The sequence below is a fragment of the Myotis nattereri genome, assembly GCF_964212035.1.
Source record: "Myotis nattereri genome assembly, chromosome: 1".
NCBI classification, from domain to species: domain Eukaryota; kingdom Metazoa; phylum Chordata; class Mammalia; order Chiroptera; family Vespertilionidae; genus Myotis; species Myotis nattereri.
In genome coordinates this window covers 66,283,904-66,304,058 of record NC_138075.1, presented here as the reverse complement: position 1 = coordinate 66,304,058, position 20,155 = coordinate 66,283,904, and the positions used below count along the sequence as shown (strand labels likewise).

The 20,155-nt window shown below is 47.5% G+C and overlaps 1 protein-coding gene across 1 annotated transcript in view; it reads right to left on the bottom strand.

Moving 5' to 3' along the window:
- Positions 1 to 627: 627 nt before the first annotated feature.
- Positions 628 to 20,155, bottom strand: part of VPS39 (VPS39 subunit of HOPS complex) — a 47,102-nt gene continuing 27,574 nt past the window's right edge. Inside the window, exons 11-25 of the mRNA XM_081112772.1 lie at positions 17,705 to 17,834; positions 11,986 to 12,128; positions 9,178 to 9,321; positions 8,576 to 8,717; positions 8,397 to 8,483; positions 8,020 to 8,093; positions 7,596 to 7,694; positions 6,651 to 6,768; positions 6,044 to 6,172; positions 5,320 to 5,422; positions 5,043 to 5,088; positions 4,100 to 4,249; positions 3,808 to 3,942; positions 3,376 to 3,467; positions 628 to 2,575 (exon numbers count right to left, since the gene is read on the bottom strand). Coding sequence (XP_080968898.1) covers positions 2,500 to 2,575; positions 3,376 to 3,467; positions 3,808 to 3,942; positions 4,100 to 4,249; positions 5,043 to 5,088; positions 5,320 to 5,422; positions 6,044 to 6,172; positions 6,651 to 6,768; positions 7,596 to 7,694; positions 8,020 to 8,093; positions 8,397 to 8,483; positions 8,576 to 8,717; positions 9,178 to 9,321; positions 11,986 to 12,128; positions 17,705 to 17,834 — 1,668 coding nt within the window. The 3' untranslated portion in view covers positions 628 to 2,499. The remainder of the gene's footprint in view (positions 2,576 to 3,375; positions 3,468 to 3,807; positions 3,943 to 4,099; positions 4,250 to 5,042; positions 5,089 to 5,319; positions 5,423 to 6,043; positions 6,173 to 6,650; positions 6,769 to 7,595; positions 7,695 to 8,019; positions 8,094 to 8,396; positions 8,484 to 8,575; positions 8,718 to 9,177; positions 9,322 to 11,985; positions 12,129 to 17,704; positions 17,835 to 20,155) is intronic.

The window sequence follows — 20,155 nt, the reverse complement described above, 5'->3', positions numbered from 1 at the left end:
CCCATGGTGACCTGTACGGCAGCAGAGAAGGCTGGGATCCACAGAGGAGCCTGAGGGAGGGGTGTGGGGCACGCCGGCCTGGCGCAGATAGCCTGATGGACTCCAGTGCTTTCTGGGCTGTACCACTCTCCTGGGTTCATCTGCCCATGCCTCAGTCAAGTTATGCCTCTTAGTCCAGATGTTTTTCATCCCCAGAGAAAGCTCAGAATGGCCACAGAATGCTTGCGTAGGGGAATAAAAGATCGAATGGTCTTGGAACTGGCCAAAGTGGTCCAACACGTCCCCACGTCTCAAGCATCACTGGGTCTGTCAATCCTACCAATTCCACAGCTTCCCTGGCCTTCCCAGTCATTATGAGCTGCAGGAAGAGGCATGAAGCCCTGGGATTCACTAGGTGCCAGTGTGTCCAGCAGACGGTGATGCTGGGAACGTCCCCATCTGTGCTGTCGATCCATCTGCTGCTCTGCGGTGCTGAATGGCACAGATCGAGACACATAACAGACGGGTTACACTGACCTTTTTCCATGGTCACTAACGGGCTTACTCTTCTCAATTCTTAGCTAAATTATGATCCTCATTATTTTCATCAAACTCCACAGGAAGGGGGAAAGAGACCCAGATAGGCTTGGTTAGTTACTCTATGATGTTTATTATGCGAGACCCGCATCAGTCCTCACTACAGAGCTTTCATTGCCAGCCTTTTCCACACCACCGCAGAGCGCAGACAGTCTAGGGAAGGAAGGCTGGAATCTGGGAAAACTGGGCCGTTTAAGTATCCAGCAGGAGAGAAAACACACATTCTTTGTTCTAGTGCTTCAAACAGATGTGCCCCACAGGCAGTGGGAATGGAAGACACAGAAACAGCAGACCTGGGAGGCAGGGCTCACGGGGTGGGCACAGTCTCTGCCACAGTGGAGGGCGGGCCTGCCGATGTCACTGCTGCTCCTGGAGGAGGCTGGTCTTCACTAGAACGGCCAAGGCAGCACTGCTTCCTGTGGGCGGGCGTGGCCAGTTGGGACGGTGGCTCTTGTGAAGTGCTGCTCAGCCTCCAAAACCCGGCAGAATCCTCCATCTCTGTGAAGGTGCCACCGGCACTCGCTGTCCCTTCAGACCCTCCGCAGAGCACGTGCTGGGAGAAGCCTAGTCTACACCACCAGCAAGTCGGTCTGCAGCACAGTGGGTCAGTGTCGGGCACTGTCACTCACCCTCAGACACTGCAAACCCCCAGGGAGGACAGGGTGCACCCCTCTCCCACGTGTCCTCCGCCTGCAGTGCCAGACACTCCTGGTGCCTCTGGGAGCCAGGGCCTCCCCACACACAAATGCTCAGTGGGTCTGGCGGTGAGATAGTTCTTGCCGTCTGCAGCACTCGCGCAGTCCCCGAGCACCTCACAAGTATGTCTGACGCCACGTCACTGTCAGTGCCTGGTCTGGTTATTCCTGTGTGTGCCTACGATATCCCGGTGCAGCCCTCCAACCTCTGCAAAACCAGGCTGGAGAATGGCGACCTGGCCATGCTGTAAGTGGGTCACAGTGGCTGGAAAGAGGGGCGCCCAAGCACAGAGCGCTCACTCACAAAGACTAAACTAACCTGCCTGGATGGCTGGTGGGTGAACAGAAGCAGGAGCCTCTGCCGATGGCAGCCTAAGAGGTCGTTCACCCTGTGCAGTGCTGTCCATCCCTAGAGCTACCGCCACACTCGGCCCTCAGGGAGGTGCACAGGCCTTCCTAGGCTGAGAATGACGTTCTGCTCAGCTTCCAGGCTGAGCGTACAGTCCGAGGAGGACCTAGTCGCTATACACCTCACCGTCAAGTACCAGTGTAGCCCTGGAAAGTGGACTTCGCCTTGCTTCTCACTTTGCCTTGCTTAAATATTAGTTATTCCTGGTGTGGGGAAAGTGGGCAAGAGAGTGGAGCAGTGAGGGGAGAGACACAAAAGAAAAGGACATGGGAAAAGGGAGGCGGGAGTGGGAGCCTCCTGGGGGGACGGCACGGTGACCATGGAGAAGTGACTGTCGTGACCTAGAGAAGGAGTGTCTGGCCTTGGCAGGCAGAGGAGCTCTGGCTTGCTCTCTTCTCACGGACTCCGTCGGCCTTGCTAAGGGCTCCTTGTGAAGTCCTGCATGCGACTTGATACAAAACCGAATGAACACTGGGGTTGCAGAAGCTGGAGGCAGTTTCCTGACTCAGGTGATTGGTATGCAAAGGCAAGACGGTGCCCGCCTGTCACCACCTCCTCCAGTCCAAGCAGGCGTTAAATTCCCTGGAACTGCCTGCAGCATCCTGGTTTACAACGTTTATCTAATCTTTTTCTATTAAAAAGCTGACGGCACCAGACCACAAGTCTGATTAATTCAGAGATGCTCCAGGGCGCAAGGTAGCCAACGTGTCCAAACGGGGAGACACCTGTGGTGGCAGCAGCCCGACTCCTACGGCGGCACCTGCTTCCCTCTCTGGGGTGGCCAAGCTGTCCATCTGCTGAGTCCTGGGCACGCTGAGCTCAGGTGTCCGCCGGGTTCACCTCTTTGGAACAGAAGTAGTGCACCACCACTCCATTGGGGTACCTCGCAAATGCGCTGCAGGGAAGACAAATGACTTGGGAGTGACTGCCTATAGAGACCGCTTCTTACCTAGGACGGGCACTTACCCGGGAGCCATCCCAGCAGCCCGCCCTCACCACAAAGAGCAGCCTGTCCCAGTGTCTCTGGATTTACATAGCCATCATCTCTGTCCAATAACTGAACAGAGGATGAGGTCCACGGAGTTCGAGTACATGAAGGTTCTTGTTAAGTCATCAACGTGAAACACGAGTGAATAGGGCCGTGCGCCGGCCTGGCTTGGCACCGGCTTACTGAGAGGCAACGATGCTCTTCAGAACAAGTCTCGGGCTAATTCTAACAAAGGACAGAGTTAGGTCTTTTTAAAGAAAAGCATTCTCCCATGTAAGAAAAAGGAAAATTACTCTCCTTTGAGGGAAAGGGGATCGACTAGAGTATATGCCTTAAAACAGTATGATCCTGGCTCAGGATTTTACTCAAATCCCAAGGCAGCAGGTTGAAAGATCTTTTTCTTCCTTCAAAGGTGCATCCCTAAAAGGTAAGGACCTCCTCCCCATATACAACTCTCATACCCACTGGCTACATCACAATTTCTAGCTGCCAGAAGGGAGGGACTTTATGGGCAAGAAGTCAACAGCCCCAGCCATACATTCCAGGCTTTTAAATCCTCAAAGCTCACTCCTGACAGCGAGGACTGTCCCCTCGGGCCTCAGGAGCTAAACGTGCCCAGACGGTCAGCACCTGTGCTCTCCCCTCGGGTTAGAGGGCGGAGTGTGGCCCACCCAGAGCAGACCCTGCAGAGGCGCGAGCAGGCTCACCTGTTCCCAATCTTCTTCTTACACACCATGCACACCTTCTCCTCCGTGATGATGCACTTCACCTGCTGGTGTAAAATCCGCTCTTCCTGCACCTGGGAGGGCAGAGCGATTGGGGAGGAGTACCATGGTCTGCCCGCAAAGATCCCTCTAATGCAGTGGTTCTCAACCTTGGCTGCACATTAGAATCACCTGGGAATCTTTGTAAAATCCTGATTTCTGGGCCTCATCCTCCGAAAATTCTGTTTCTTTGCTATGGGGTGAGGCCACAACATTAATAACAAAGAAACAGAATTTCCGGAGGATGAGCCAAGGTTGAGAACCACTGCTCTGATGGGAACACTTGGTTAAGGTCTGCTTTTGTCCTGAGGAATATGTGGTAACTGTCTCGTAATAGAGAGTACTAGCCCACCCGAGGGTTTGCCAGGCGCATACCCGCAGGAACTCTGCATGGAGAAGGTTCTTGAGCACTTGATTGAACCGTTTCTTTTGCGCATTTCCTTCCAAGACCTTTTCCAGGAAGATGCGTATCTCGTTAATCTGAGTATTCGCTGGCAGGAGGTTGAGGGCCTAAGGATGGGAACAGATGGGAAAGAGAGAGGCGGGACAGGAGTGAGACTGAGGGAGTGGCTGAAGCCCCAGAGCTGGAGAATCCCAGGCCGTTTCTCCACCCCCTTTCCATTCCGTGCTCCCTGCAAGCGCCTCCATCCCCCTGAGAAGAGCTGACCTTGGTGGTGTCCAGTTTGCTGTGGTGCAGCTCGAGGACCTGCAGGGCAGCCTGGAGGTTGGCTTGGGGCTCCAGCAGTTCCAGCTTGATGGGCCCCAGACAGTGAACGCTGGGGGGTGACAGGTACATCCGGAGCAGGGACAGATACACCTGTCTCACACAGGTACAGGCACGCAGGTCAGGCTGGCAGCACCCCCCAGAACGCCCAGTAAGAGGGATGGTCTACAGTAACAGCTGTCACTGAGCACTTAAAACTCATCATTTTCACCTTTTAAAAGGTTTTGGTAAGTCAGAGTCAACTGAAGGTGTAAAGATTTAAGGATTGTGGTTTCCCTTGCTTGTTAACCATTGTCAGGATGCCAGCACGACGAAATGATGCAACGCACTCCCTCATTTCCTTTGGCTTTGAAGGCCGAGACCCTGTCATGTTTTGGCAGGCAAAGATTAAGCCAAGGTAAGATCTGCACTTCCTACTGGCACCAGTGCCACAGGACTTTTCAACTCAGCACTTAACATTTGGGCCAGATAATTCTTCATTGGGCTGTCCCGTTTAGCAGCAACTCTGGCCTCTACCTCCTAGATCCCAGAAGCACTGCCCCCGGTCATGGCAATAAAAGATGTCTCCCGACATTGACAAGTCCGTGTGCATTCTCGACAGAGCACATCTGAGGTTCCTTCTCAACAGGCTAACAAGTCAGGACTCTTTTGAGAGTAAAGGGGTGAGGATGCCACTCATTATCACATGGATGACAACAGAGGGAAGCCAGAGCTAAGCCAGGCAAACCAGGACATGGCACCCCGCCAATCCCTTAAGATGTACAGGCAAATTCAGTCGGTGCCCTGACCCATGCCATCTTGTCTTAGCAATTCACACTAGTGTCTGTCACCTGCGGCCAAACCAGAGGACGTTAGGAAGGCCAGGGGGGACAGGGCCACTACTTACATCTTTGTTGCCATCTCTGTTTTGGTCATAATGCTTGTGGCAGTACCTGCAAAGGAGAAAATGCTTAGACAAGGCCAGAGGGACACGTTTAGAGAAAGGGCATCGATGCCGCTGGCACGAGCAGCCCAAAGGCAGCCAAAGTGAGAGGCCAGCACAGGCGACTCTCCCTCCTGCGGCCGAGTGGCGGGGTGGTGGCTCTTAGTCTCTCACGCCGCTGGTCTCTCTGGGGGACCTGCTTTCAGACCCCTGGGGAGCGGGGACGGCAGGGCCAACATACTCCTCAGCCATCTTTGTGTCCTTCAGGATGTGGACATAGATGAAGAGAGCTTGTTCATGTTTCCCCATGCGCCCCAGCAGGAGAGCACGTTCTTCTAAGAGGCCTGTGGGGAAGAGGAACGTAGGTAACCATTACCACCACGAGGCATGCACAGGGCCAGGGCTAACTATTAGAGAGATGGACACTGGAGCAACTTAAATGGGGAGGAAATATTTTTATTATTTGGGATTTATTACTAAAATTTTTAAAAGGGGGAGGGAGCTACTTTAGGAGGGACTCTATCCCATCTTTTTGTGAGCACTTCCACATCGGGCAAGTTCACCCATTCCACGGCCAACTCTACCATGTGTGAGGCTCTTCCAATAAGGGGAATAAGCACCTGTCTCTGTTCTCACTGAGCTTACACATCAGACGGGTATGTCTTTTTTAGACAAATTATGCCAAATTACAACAATTGCTGAATAATGAGTGTGGGCAAGAACATGTATGAAGCAACAGACAGGTTTGAACCTGCTCTCAATTAGCATGTGGCTCACACCCCAAGAGACTCCTCAGCCACAGCACAAAAGCGAGGCCTCAGAAGGAGCAGAGCAGGAGCACTCGCCTACACACGTAGTGATTCCCAGGCCCAGCTGGTGAGAGGCTTGGGGAGCTGGCAAAGAGAAAGGTCAGTTTCTGCACTACCGGCAGCTGAAGCAGCTTCTGGACCCAACCCAGCCCTCACCATCAAAAGGGAAATCACAGATGAGCCGGCCCGGGTCATAGTAGCTGGAAATTTCCAAGAACATAAGGAGCTTCCGTCGATATTCTCCCAGCTCACCCTCTTCCTCTCCAGCAGGAACTGGGGTTTGGCCTGAAAGGGAAACAAAGCTCGACCTGAAAGGATGCTGCTGGGAGCAGCGAGGGGTTAAGCGAAACGAGGGGATGGGGTTCAGTGACGTCACCACCATCATCAGAAAGGGCCTCCAGAGTCGTTTCCAGTTGGCCTCTCTAGGTTATGGTCTCTACATGGCCCCCAAACATCAGCTTGAGGTGAAAAAAACAAAAAACAAAAAAACTGCCTAGAGAAACACTCTGGTAGGCAAACCTGTTCCTTATCTTGAAGAGATTGTTCCTTCCCCCTCCCCCAGGGGAGATGCCAAGACGCTTAGAGATGCCCAGACCCAGACGAGCTGCTGAGTCTCCCGTTCTGGGTCACTTCCCTGCCCTGGCTCTGAGGAACTTCCTGCCCACCCGGGGCCGGGAGAGGTCTGCTTCCCACGTCACTCACAGCATCCTGGGGCCCCGCTTCCCCTGAGGCCGGGGCCCCGACTTTCTACGAGAACTGGTACCTGCAGGGAAGGCCAGGAGGTACTCCTTCATCAGACCTTGCACCTTCTCACAGTACAGCTGGATCAGGCAGTTGTGGAACCGGGAGCCTGTCTCCTCCCAAACGTGGATGACGTGCTCCTGAAGCGAGACACAGGTCTGCCTGTGCCCTCAACACTCTGACCCCGCCCAGTCACCCCGTCCCCCTCACACTTTTAAGGCCCAACAGGTCCCATCCACACTGTTTCCTAATTAAGCTGCAAAGGCTACGAGGGGGCAGCTCTTCTGAAAACACTGGGAAATTTCGCAATACAACCCAGCAACACTGGGAATTCTTGATTTCCAGTCTAAGTTCCTTTCTTAATTTTGTCTCATAATCCTTCACATCAGCCCATGTAATTAAAGGTTAAATATCTGCATTCTGGTACTTCAAACTGATTTCATTGTCCTGTGGCCACGGTGAGTTAGGCTGTGCAAACGTAGCTTTGAAATGTTTTTCTCGAACATCCTTCTCTTTTATTCCTCTATGCTTGACCCAGGCTTAGAAAGTATCGATGAAGTGACCTTTCCATCTTTGCCCACTGCACTCTCTCTGCAGAGCATGTTGAAATAACCCTCTTCTGTGCCTTTCTACTAGTTCCCACATGACACAAACTGCAATCGGAATCATCTACAGTGGTTCTCAACCTTCCTAATGCCGTGACCCTTTAATACAGTTCCTCATGTTGTGGTGACCCCCAATTTCATTGTTACAAATTGAACATGATTAAAGCATAGCGATTAATCACAAAAACAATATGTAATTATATATGTGTTTTCCGATGGTCTTAGGCGACCCCTGTGAAAGCGTCGGTGGACCCCCAAAAGGGTCGCGACCCACAGGTTGAGAATCGCTGGTCTAAGAGCTGACCCATGAGGCCCGGTTCATGGGTTTGAAGCTTTTTAGTTCAGAACAAACAATATCTTACCAGATAAGGAATAGCCAGGCCCTTAAAGTTCTCTACCAGGAAGCCGAGCACACGGTCCCGGGGCAGCGACTCCACCTCCGGGAGGTCTTCAGTGAATATCTGTTAAAACAATCCCGAGTTCCAGCAGCAGAACCACCTGACCGCATGCTGCCAAATGTGCAGCTCCCAGGACAGACTTCTGGGGTGGGGGCAGGAATGTGCACGGCTTCTGTCGCAGTTACTGCGTGACAGCCCGGGCAGGTCTCCTGATGCCTGTGTAAAGCTCTTCCCGCTACCCCACACTGTCACCTCACGTTTCCCAGTCCACTCTTCTGAACATAAGAGAAACTGCAGGAATCCTTCCGCCTCCGCCATCAACCCGTCTCCAGAGCAGAGTCAGGACCGACTGCGGTGCCAGGTGAATCCAAAGACCCCGCACACCTACCTTCAGGCCATCCTCTGGGAAGTCTCTCAGCACCCACACCGAGTAGGAAAAAATCAAATGCAGGTTTTCTGTGCCTGGAGGAAAAGTAAGACTTGTCTGCAGGTAAAGCCTACCCTGCCCACAGGACTGGGAAGGCCGGTGCCCAGGTTGCCCAGAATTTACTTTCTAGAGCGAAGAGCTCTGTCCAAGCACCAGTCACTCAGGGCTGCTTGCTGGGCTGGCCACATTCCAAGGGGCTGCCCTGGGTCCACCACAGGGGACTTCCCCCCTCAGCTGGCGGAGCAAGGAGGGAGGGGACTGACCAGCTGGAATCAGAGACGGAGGGGGGTCAGGTCTGTCTGAACACTTTCGACTCCCGTTTCAAAAGCTGGACTTACCCAGATGTTGCAGATATTGCACCGTCCTCTCGTGGCCTTTCAGCGGCGAGTTTGCTTTCTTGGACTGGTCCACCAGCACCTGCAGGGCTGGCCACGAAGCCCAAGAACAACGTCACGGGCCTCCTCCATGGCTCATCCCACAGACTCATCACACCGCTTGCCCTCCCCGCCTCGGTCACCTTTTTCATGGAGCCCCTTCTTCTCATACAGGATGATGAGCTCACTGTACTTATGCGCCTTCTTCAGCACGTGCTCGCTCTCTTCGATGTGGCAGTGATTGTTCTCCAGGCGCAGCAGGGGGGCCACCAGGGCCACGTTGGTCTGCAGAGAGGCAGGACTTCAGCCGAAGTGCTTCCTGGAGACCCCGCCCTTCCCCGCCAAGGCCTGCTTCAGGCAGGAAGGCCAGGGATTTAACAAAAGCAGAGACAGCAAACAACCCTTTTTCAGGACTACAGGGAGTGGCTTTTATAGCACTATGATCTTTCACGTGTTTTCATGGTTTTGGGGGGCAGGGAGGGAGGAGATATTTCCTTTGAGGGAACACTGTTCACACCACACCACTAACCCCAATCTTACCAGAGAAGGCCAGCCCACTGTAAGACTCTGGTCAGTATCTTGACTTAAACCCTTAATTTCAAGAAGCTCACAGGCATCAAGGCAAAGACTAGGTGGTTCCCATCATCGCAGACTTCGCTCTTGCTGACAGCAGGCGCCCCAGGGTGGCCCTTTTCCAGTTTCGGCAGGCTGGGGGTTGTGGGTACCGCCTGCTCTAGGGACTCACATGGAGGTAGCACTTGAGCAGGGTGGTGTCGATGATCTGCAGCAGCTTCTTCTTGGATTTGATGGTGGGAGTGCCTTCCATGAGTGGGGAAGTGCTAGACTGGTGATCAGAGTCATTCAGCTTCTTTACCAACTGGCTCCGTTTCTGCAAAGGCCAAAAATGTGGGATCAAGGCCAGAACTAATCTTCCTTTATCACTTGATCTACTGGGTAATTTCAAATACCTCTAAATCAGCTCATACCTGTCCACACCCTGATCTCACATTGGCATGCAATATTTTGGAAGTTTAAATATTTAATGGTTCTTGGAAACTTAAGTATATTTATGATGTATTGCTCAATTGTACATTAATAGTAGTTACAAATGAACTCAAATGACATTTTAAAAAACACAGTTACTTGGTTGCAAGAAATTTTTAAAAATTAAAATGACACTTTTGTTACAGAGATATGACAGAGGGCTCAATGAAAGATCTTCAAGCACAAAATGCATATAGCATATCAGAATCAAATTCTAGGGAGAAAGTGGAATAAAAATTAAAGTTCAAGGAGTAAAAGAAACAATGTTAAATATCTTTTTTTCTTTTTCTTTGAGAAAAACCTTTTTAAAAATAGTTGAAATCCACAGAGCATTTTTAATGTGTCAAACACAATGCTAAGGCTTTCCTTAACACAGATTTTCCTCATTTAATCCTCAACAGACTCCCTGTGATAACACACAATTTCTATCAGGGATCAAAACAGATGACTGCAGCCCTGGCCAACTGCTCAGTGATCAGAGCGTCAGCCCTCGGACCGAAGGGTGGCAGGTGCGATACCTGGTCAAAGGCACATGCCTCAATCGTGGCCTGGGTCCCATGCGGGAGGCAACCAATTGATGTGTCTCTCTCTCACATCAATGTTTCTCTCTCTCTTTCTCTTCCCCTCTTCTTCCTCCCACTCTCTCTAAAAATATCAATGGGAAAAATATGCTCAGGTGAGGATTAACAAACAAACAAAAAACCTCAGATGACTGCCAAACTGCCACAGATAATAACTATTTATTGAGTATTTACTACACACCAGCCCTGTCAAGCACTTCATGTATTATTCTACCTTAAAGCTAAAAGAAATACAGGTATTATTATCCCCAGTTTACAAATGAAGAACCCACAGTACAGATGTTAGATACCTCAGAAGCGGCAGAGGCAGGTTTCAAATTAGGGTCTGATCCCAAAGCCCATGTTCTTTTATTATTATTTTTTAAGTCAATGTTATCGAGGCACAAGTTACATGTAGTAAAATGGACCCCTTCTAAGTGCACTACTAGGTGCATGTAACCACCACCCCAATCGAGGAACAGATTTCTATCACTCCAAAAAGTTCCCTTTCCAAACAGTCCCACCCACCCTCTCCCCACTGATCAATTTCTATCACTACAGATTGCTTTTACCACCTCCAGAACTTTATATAATGGAACCACCGAGTTTGTATTGTATTGGCAATGCCCATCGTCTTACATGCTCTACCATCTCTCTGCCATCACACTAGTGTCAGTTGACTTCACACATTCCTAACATCAGTGGGGAAGGCCAGGGAAAACTGTGTGCCGAGAGCAGTGATGGCGAACCTTTTGAGCTCGGCGTGTCAGCATTTTGAAAAACCCTAACTTAACTCTGGTGCTGTGTCACATATAGACATTTTTTGATATTTGCAACCATAGTAAAACAAAGACTTATATTTTTGATATTTATTTTATATATTTAAATGCCATTTAACAAAGAAAAATCAACCAAAAAAATGAGTTAGCGTGTCACCTCTGACACGCGTGTCACAGGTTCGCCATCACTGGCCTAGAGTGCTAAAGCTGAGACACTATAAACGGAAGGCCTCTGTAAAGCCACAGGCTCAGGAGGCACGCTGCTCCAGGAGCCTGTCTGACTCGGTCCATGGGCCACACAGTGTGCAGACAAAGGCAAGTGTCTCCTTGCAGGCTGCCAGCCACAGCTGAGTACTGCTGGGACCCAATGTCAAGGCAGTGCCAAGGCCCCATATGCCTGATTAGTCCTGAGCGACACCTACTGACACAGAAGTAGGCAGGAAGCTGGCTTACAACTTTCCTGGCAATACTTCTCAGTGCCTACCCAGGGGGCCTTACAAAGGTCCGCAGAACACTTAAATTTCACTTATCTACCCATAACAAATTTTTTTCAATCTAAAAATAATTCACCTAAAAAAAGTTTTAGGAAATTATTTATTAACAAGGAAAAACTTTCTCAATGTATAACTAAATTTTTTAAAAGTAAGCTATATAGCTTGATATCCCTTTGTAATAAATATACCAATAAATAAATAAAACCTAATTCACAAATACATATAAAAGTCTGGAAGGATGACACTAAAATGTAGTTACTTCCCTCTGCGTTCTGGGTATAGTTACAGGTGATCTGTATTTCTGCTTTATACTTCATTGTGTTTTCCAAGTTTTCTGCTTAACGCAGGTATTTTTACAAAATTATGTATGCTAATAATATGTTTGTTTTTAAAAATTTACTATTTTCTGTCAACTAAAATGTATTCTTTTCAGTCCCTGAACAGCTTAGTTGGTTGTGAATTTACTAGGGATCAAGTGTGTTTCCTGGTGTCAGGATTTGGCAAAAAGCAGCTCAATGGTACCAGCAAGCAGGGAGAAGCAGAAAGACACTCGCCCGCCCAGACTTCCACTTTGTTCATTTATGGAATGTCTGTGGTATTACAAAAAGCCCTGCCGTAAAGAAGCAGGCATTGGAACTCCCGAGTCTCTCTTCCATACACCTCTCTCTTTATCTACCTGTGTCAGGTAGTCAATCAGAGCTAAGTGAGCCTTCTCCAATTCAGCCCCGGAGAGCACAGGCAGGGGGTTAGGATACTGCAGCTGCTTCCTGTAGTCTGTGGGCAGCAGATCCGGGTACAGGCCCATCACATGGGTAGGATCTAGAATGGGAGGTAAACATGAGTCCCCAGAAAGAAGCACAACAATTTAAGGATAAAATAAAACAAGTTCCTGACTTTTTTTTTAAAGAATAACTAAGTTCATAAAGACTAAGTTCAAGTGAGTTATACACTTATAATTTGAGCACTATTTATACACATGTCACTAAAACATTACAAAAATGGCATGACTATATTCCAAGACACAGACACACATATATATGCAGAAATAAAAATGAGAACTTACTAACTCTCTAAAAGCAAAGAAGAAAAAAAAACTTCTAAGGAAAAACTGCTAAGACACTGAAGTTGAAAAGATAAAAAAACTGGAAAAAAAATGTCAAAAGGGAATATTATTAAAACAAAAAGACCAGGTAACAGACTACGGTATAAATTTGCAGCTTATATGGCAAAAGGCTAATAGGTTGATTTCATAAAACAAATGCACACAAATTGGTTAAAAAAAACCCGTAAGATTTCATTTGATAACAGGGCAAAAGACATAACAACTGACAAAAGAAAAATACAAATTATTTTTCTTTGTGAGAAAATGTTCTTCTACATTAACAATCAAAGTGTTGTTACCCATTAAAAATGTCAGGTGAATCCAATATTATTTTATATTAGAGGTCCGGTGCACAAAAATTTGTGCACTCGGGGGGGCGGGGGAGGGGGGGGGTCCCTCAGCCCGGCCTGTGTCCTCTCGCAGTCTGGGACCCCTTGGGAGATAAAGACCTGCTGGCTTAGGCCTGCTCCCAGGTGGCAGAGGGCAGGCCTAATCCCTAGGTGCAGCCCCTGGTCGGGCTCAGAGCAGGGCCGTTTGGGGAATTGGGGCGCTGCCCCATCATGCACAGAGCAGGGCGGATTGGGAGGTTGCGATGCCACCCTCAGTCATGCTCAGGGTAGGGCCGATTGGGGGTCTGGGGCACCGCCCCCTGTCACACTCAAGGCAGGGTCGATGGGGAGGTTGCGGCGCCACCCCCTGTCACGCACAGAGCAGGGCCCATCAGGGGGGTTGGGGCTCCGTACCCTGTCACACACACAGCAGGGTCAATCAGGGGGTTGGGGAGCTCCCCCCTGTCACACACAGAGCAGGGCCCATCAGGGGGTTGGGGAGCTCCCCGCTGTCATGCACAGAGCAGGGCCCATCAGGGAGTTGGGGAGCCCCCCCCCCGTCACGCACAGAGTAGAGCGGATCAGGGGGTTGGGGCGCTGCCCTCTATCACCCACAGAGCAGGGCCGATCAGGGGGTTGGGGCGCCGCCACTCTCACACTCAGGGCAGGGCCGATGGGGAGGTTATGGCTCTACCCCGTCACACACAGAGCAGGGCCCGTGGGGTGGGGGGGTTGGGGCGCCGCACCCTGTGACACACAGAGCCGCAGGGCGATCAGGGGGTTTGGGCGCTGCCCCCTGTCATGCTGATCCCAGTGCCAGGAGACCTTGCGGCTCCGCTGATCCCGGTGCTGGGAGGCATATTAGCCTTTTACTATATAGAATAGAGGCCTGGTGCATGGGTGAGGACTGGCTGGTTTGCCCTGAAGGGTGTCCCGGATCAGGGTGGGGGTCCCCACTGGGGTGCCTGACCAGCCTGGATGAGGTGATGATGGCTGTTTGCAGCTGGTCACACACCCTTCAGGGTGGGGGTCCCCACTGGGGTGCCTGGCCAGTCTGGGTGAGGGGCTGAGGGCTGTTTTCAGGCTGGGACTGAAGCTCCCAACTGCTCCTTTTTTTCTTTTTTTTTTCTTTTTTTTATTCTGAGCCAGCTTTAGCTCTGAGGCTCCAGCTCTTAGGCCTCCGCTCCTGAAAGCAGGTATCTGGTTTGTTTAGGTTCTACAATCGAAACTCTGTATCAACTCCAGCTTTGAGATCCCGGCTAGCTGAAAGCTGGTTTCTGGGGTTTTGTTTAGCTTCTAGTTTTGTAACTATGTTTCAAACTGCCAGCTCAGAGGCCTGCAGCCACAGGCAGGGAACGTTGGAGTCCTCCGTCACTGAAGCAAGCAAGCCTCATGTTAGTTTCAAGCTGCCTGGCTGCCGGCCGCCATCTTGGCTGGCAGTTAATTTGCATATCTTGCTGATTAGCCAATGGGAAGTGTAGTGGTCGTACGCCAATTACCATGTTTCTCTTTTATTAGATAGGATTGTTTTCAGGTAGATATTTATGTAATTTATGAAGTGATCCCCACATGACACCATACATAATTGTTACAAATATTGTTGACTGTATCCCTATGCTCTACTTCACATGCCTGTGACTATTCTGTAACTACCAATTTGTACTTCTTAATCCCTTCACCTTATTCATTCCATTCCCCAACTCCCCTTCCCTCTGGCAGCCTGATCAGCCTGTTCTCTGTATCTATGAGTCTCTGTATTTACTGTTTGTTTTGTTCTTTAGATTCCACATGTTAGTGAAATCACATGGTATGAGACTAAAATTTAAGCAGCCTCATAAAAATTTGTAAAAAGCTAATTTTGTGAGTTGATGGATTTGTTATTAATTTGGTTATGCAAGTATTTAAATATATTATGATTTTATTTGTCAATTATACTTCCATAAAGCTGAAACCAATAAAAATAAAATATTATAAAACAATAACAAATATCAGGTGGCATTTTCATATCCATTTAATTAGTAATAAGAGTATTTTTATTATTTTTTTAAAATATATTTTTATTGATTTCAGAGAGGAAGGAGAGGGAGAAAGATAGAAACAACAATGATGAGAGAGAATCATTGATTGGCTGCCTCTTGCAAGCCCCCTACTGGGGATCGAGCCTGCAACCGGGCACGTGCCCTTGACTGGAATCGAACCCAGGACTCTTTGGTCTGCAGGCCGATGTTCTATCCACTGAGCCAAACCACATAGGGCAATAAGAGTATTTTTGTATGATACTACCCAGTGCTTGCAACATTGTGCAACAATCACCCTTGCACTGCCAAGCCAAAAAATATTGCTACCTCAAAAAGGGAAAAAGCATTCATACCTCCAATCCTATTTCTAGGAGTTAATCCTAAAAAAAACAATGAAAAAGATGGAGGTGGGGGTGGGGTGGAAGAAGCAACATCTGTATGGACAGGTAGCATTACTTGTAACAATGCAATTTTGGAAACAATGAAGAATTCCTTCAACAGCAAAATAATGCATTTTTCATTCAAATGTAGAGTATTATGCAGTCATTACAAATTCTAAAAGGCACCTAGCAACATGGAAAAACAATACTTTTTAAGTAACAAAAGCTATGAAGGTATATTATAACTATGTTGGAACATACACATGAAAAGCTTGGATGAGGAAGAGACAAATGATTTCTGCGAATGCTAAGATATTCACTACTGGACAGAAGGACCAGCCCTTAGACAAGGTTCATCAATGGAGGACCTGCCTAAGAGGTCCAGTCAATGGCCAGCTGACCCTACACGGCACTGCCACCAGCACATCCTCCTGCCACTGGAAAGGATCCACTGTGCCTTACCTTTCCTACTAGGTTGATCTTTGAAAGCAGAATTCTGTCTGATTAGTTCTTCTTGGGCCCGCTCAGTACATATTTGTGGAATGAATAAATTCAAGGTTGTAGCTTTATTAGGAATGAACTTAAACCTTTGGGACTGGGGTTCAAGTATCGTTGGTATACGGAAAAAGAATCAAATTACTACAAAAATTCTATCTTATTCCAGTGTCTTTTTAAAGAGCTGCTGGATAAATGTCCCAACTGAGTTCATGCAAAGGAAGGACAGTAAATATTTATGGATTTCAGGTTGCCCAGCTTCCCTATCCCTTCTTAACAGCAACTTATTTCCTTTTGGCAACTCCCTCTTCCACGCCAGGTGTAGTCTTGGTAACAGAATAGTTCTGGGCACCTACCTTTGCCTTCAGAAGCAGAGAGGGACCACAAACTCTTTCCCCACCCCTGGCAGTTAGAGGGAGTGAGACTATGATCTAATCCCGGACAATCAGAGCCCCTTGATCTTGAGAAAGTGACTCAAGAATGACAAGCAGTGTAGCACACACCAAAGTATACTGCATCCTACATGCTCCTCTTACAGCATGTGGACACTCACCCAAGAGCTTTGTCTGTGTTCCCTTGCCTTAAACTGGGAAGGACCCTTGTATGTCAACAGAATAGGGTAGAAGGAGAGTCATAAAAGGCAATGAGGCTTCCATTGGGAAACCAAGTCTCTCTGCATGAAGACACTCAAGCAGCTTTGTAGAAAGACCCACTTGGATAAGAACCGGGGCCCCAGTCCAGGGCCAGCACCAACTTGTCAGCTATGAGAATGAGTCACCTTAAAAGTAGGTCCTTCAGCCCAGTTAAGACTTCAGATGACAGTAGCTCAGCCCACATACAACTGCAAACACATGAGAGAGAACCCACGCAAGTACCCCCCAGCTGAGTCTTCCCAAATTCCTAACCAACAGATACCGAGAGGTTAACAGATGATTTGTTATTTTAAACCACTAAGTTTTGGGAAGGTTTGTAACATGGCTTTAGATAGTAACATAAGCTTGTAGGGGGCAATTTTTACTGAGGAAGCAACAATACGGGAGGTGGTGGCAGCCACAGCTGAGGAAGTGGCTGTGCCGAGGAGGACTGCCTATGCCACAGGGATCACTGTTCGGCTTCCTGCTAGGAGGTCCTCTGAAGTTCCTTTGGTTCCTATCAGTCCAGAGCCTGGTGCCCATTAATTTTGTGGGCTCCTCTACTACCATTCCCCTTATGTTCCACTAACCCATGCTTAATTTATCCAGATGCTACTTAAATTCCCCAGCATTGGTCTCCATTGCTCACAACCAAGAACTAACTGATACAGGGAGTTACCTCAGCTCATTATTGGCCAAAAATGAGGGAAGGTGGGGAAAAGGCAGCACAAAGAGGAGAAAAGAGGAGATAAATAATATCATACAGAGTCTAACCATATAGATTGATCCTAATTAAGCAAAAAAAAGGGAATATATAGAAATAAAAAATTCAGTAATAATAGCAAACACTTAATTGGCACTTATTAAGCATCACACACTGTTCTAAGCATTTTGCATAATCTCATATGAGGTATCATTATTTTCCCTGTTTTGCAGAGAAAAGAACTGAAGGCCAGAGAGGTCCAGGAATTTTGCTGGACCGTCTGACACCAAAGTGCCTGCTTGTCACCGTGATGCTCAGTATTTTTAAGACACTGAAAAGGAAGGGCTTCGCAGCCCTGCCCTGTGCTGGCTCTCAAAAATGACCTGCTGTTTGATTCTAAGCTCAAGTCAGGGACTTTTGTCTAGAACAGCATTCAACACACACTTTACTATGGGATACACATTTGTTGAAATGAATGACATTCTGTTACCTTTCTCTAATGGCTAGGGCAACTCATCCTGGAAAACTGGAAGTCTGTCCATATTTACAGGTGAGACCAGATTCATAATTTTAGGACTATAACTATGTCACCTGCAGGATCCTGTTAGGTATGAGGATCAGTTTAGGTGAGTGTAAACTTTCCCCTTTCTCAGAAATCTGGTGTCATTTCTCCTCGCCCTGTCCAGTTTCCCTTCCTCCATTACTTCCCTATCCCAGGACTGCACCCACTTGTTACCTGTGCCGAGCTTAGCAAAGACCTGCATGGACTCATCAAAACGCTTCTGGCAGAAGAGGTTGAAGGCATACAAGTTTTTGATGTGATGGATCTGCTGCTGCTTCTCACTGTCAGAATCATCTTTCATTTCCTAATAAGAGAGTAGAATAGGTAAGAGCTCACTCACTCAACAAATATTTACTCAGTACACACTAGGTCTTAAACAACACCCAGGAGGTACAAATTCAACATGTACAGACAGTCACATGGTATCTGCTCTCAAAGACTGCCCTCACAGTCTAATCATAAGACTGATAAGCAATTATGCAATTAAAATAAAACAGGGTTTCTACAAAATATACCTGACTAGTATTTCTGAAAACGACCAAGGTCATAAAATGCAAGGAACAACTAAGAAGCTGTCACAGATCAGAGGACACTAAGGACAAATGACCAAATGCAATATGACATCTGAATTTAGACCTAGAACAGAAGAAAGGAATGTTAATGGAAAAACTGGAAAAATATGAGTAAAGTCTAGAATTTAGTTTAAAAACAAAAATAATCAAAACCCAAGCAAAATGGGGTGAGAGAGATGACAGAAGCACCTAAGAGGGGTAAACAACAGCCTGAGCAGTGGGTCTAGGAAGGATTCTCGGGAGAAAGTAAACTAAAGTATAAAAAACGAGCTGGAGTTAAGGCAGGTGGCAGATGGGAGGGGTGACGGAGAGTGTGTTCCTCCGAGCAGAGAACAGCATACGTGCAAGGCCCTAAAATACCAGAGAGAGAACACAGTGTGCTCAAGGGATAAAAGACACTTAACACAGCAGGCACAGCTATTTATTACCTCTGTACCTTACTTACAACCCCTTTCCCCCCCGCTGCTGTCTCCCTTTTAACCAATCTTTACTAAATTTAAATTCTTCCTTCAAAATGGCTTTCATTTTTCTCTCTTCGTTTCCTCTGCTTTTCTATTGCCATTGCCCTAGTCCAGATCACCATCAACACGAGGCAGCACCTCACCTAAGCTCTCCCACTCAAAGCTCTAAAGTTAGTTTTCAAAACCTTGTGCAACTTTCTTATCCAGCTTCTTCCCAGACATTCAAACCATACCCTCCACTCCAGTCAAGATGGGCTCCAAACATCTTAGAAATACTTGCTCCCACTTCTTTAACTTCCTTGGGCTCCTCAATGCTCCGTTTCCTGTTCCTGATCTCACCTATCCCTAATGGGTCCAATCTGAGGATGCCTTCTCTAGCCCCCAGGGAACCGTCCCTTCTCTCACACTTTGCTCCATTTTGTCAACACTGAAGTTTAGTATATTATTGCCCTCTGAAAGGGACATATATGGTTTTTAATTTATTTAAATAAAAGACAGGTTCCTCAAGAGTTAAGCTGTTATGGACCAACCTTCTTTCATCACAGGGCAGACCACCTAGTAAGTGCAAGCCTAGAAAAGAGAAGGAAAAACGGAAGCCCACTTCCATCTTCCCTATCGATGATTAAACAGAAAACCTGCATCAGGAAGATCACTGAAAAGATCTGAAACCTTCGTGTTAAGAAAAATATAGATACTAAAAAAAAGCTATGTACTTCGTGATACTGTTTTTTTTTTATTAAGTTTAAAACTAAATACCTATTCTAACATACCTAAAAAAATTTAAAGGGCATGATAAACACATAATTTTGGATAATGGTGTGTCTGGAGGGGAGGCAGAGGGATGGGTTGGGGAAGAACATACAAAGTTATCAGTTCTTTTTCTTGAGTAAGGTAATGGGTATTCAATAATTTAAAATATAAATAAAATAATATAGAACAATGCATGAGTGGAAAATAACACAATAGTAAGATGCTGACATTAAATGCCCCAAGAAAGAAAGAATATTTATGGGATATTAAACATGTTCAACTATTAAGACTGGATTTTAGTTTTAAATCCAGAACTCATACATACAAAATAAGTGTTGTTCTTCAAGAATATCCACTATATGTGACGTAAGCATATGAATACCAAAATTTGTGACAACTGCTTTCCTTTCAGAAATAATTAACAAGATACTCTAGAAATAAGTTTTCCAACTCCTGTCTTCATAAACACTTCGCTATTACCAAATTACCACCGTCTGGTTTAGTGACTAGGAAAGGTTCAGAATGACTTTTGGTTGTTTCCTAAAATCCAAGGCAAACATCCCGGTGGGATGTTTAAAAGAAGAAACAAGCCTCAGAAGCCAGTGTCCAAGGTGTCTGTTGGTCCTGGGAGCATCGCTGGAACCAGTGTGGCCACTACTTTGCCGAGAATATCATCCCATGCAAACATTCAAGGAGAGGGACAGTCATAAATATAAAGGCCCAGCCTGCTGAATGCAGCAACTTGAGATGAGAGTAGAATACCTACAGGCCTGCTTGTCCATACTTAACAATCCACTGTTGAAAGAGATGCTGAGGCCCTCTAGTGGTGTAATTCAACCACA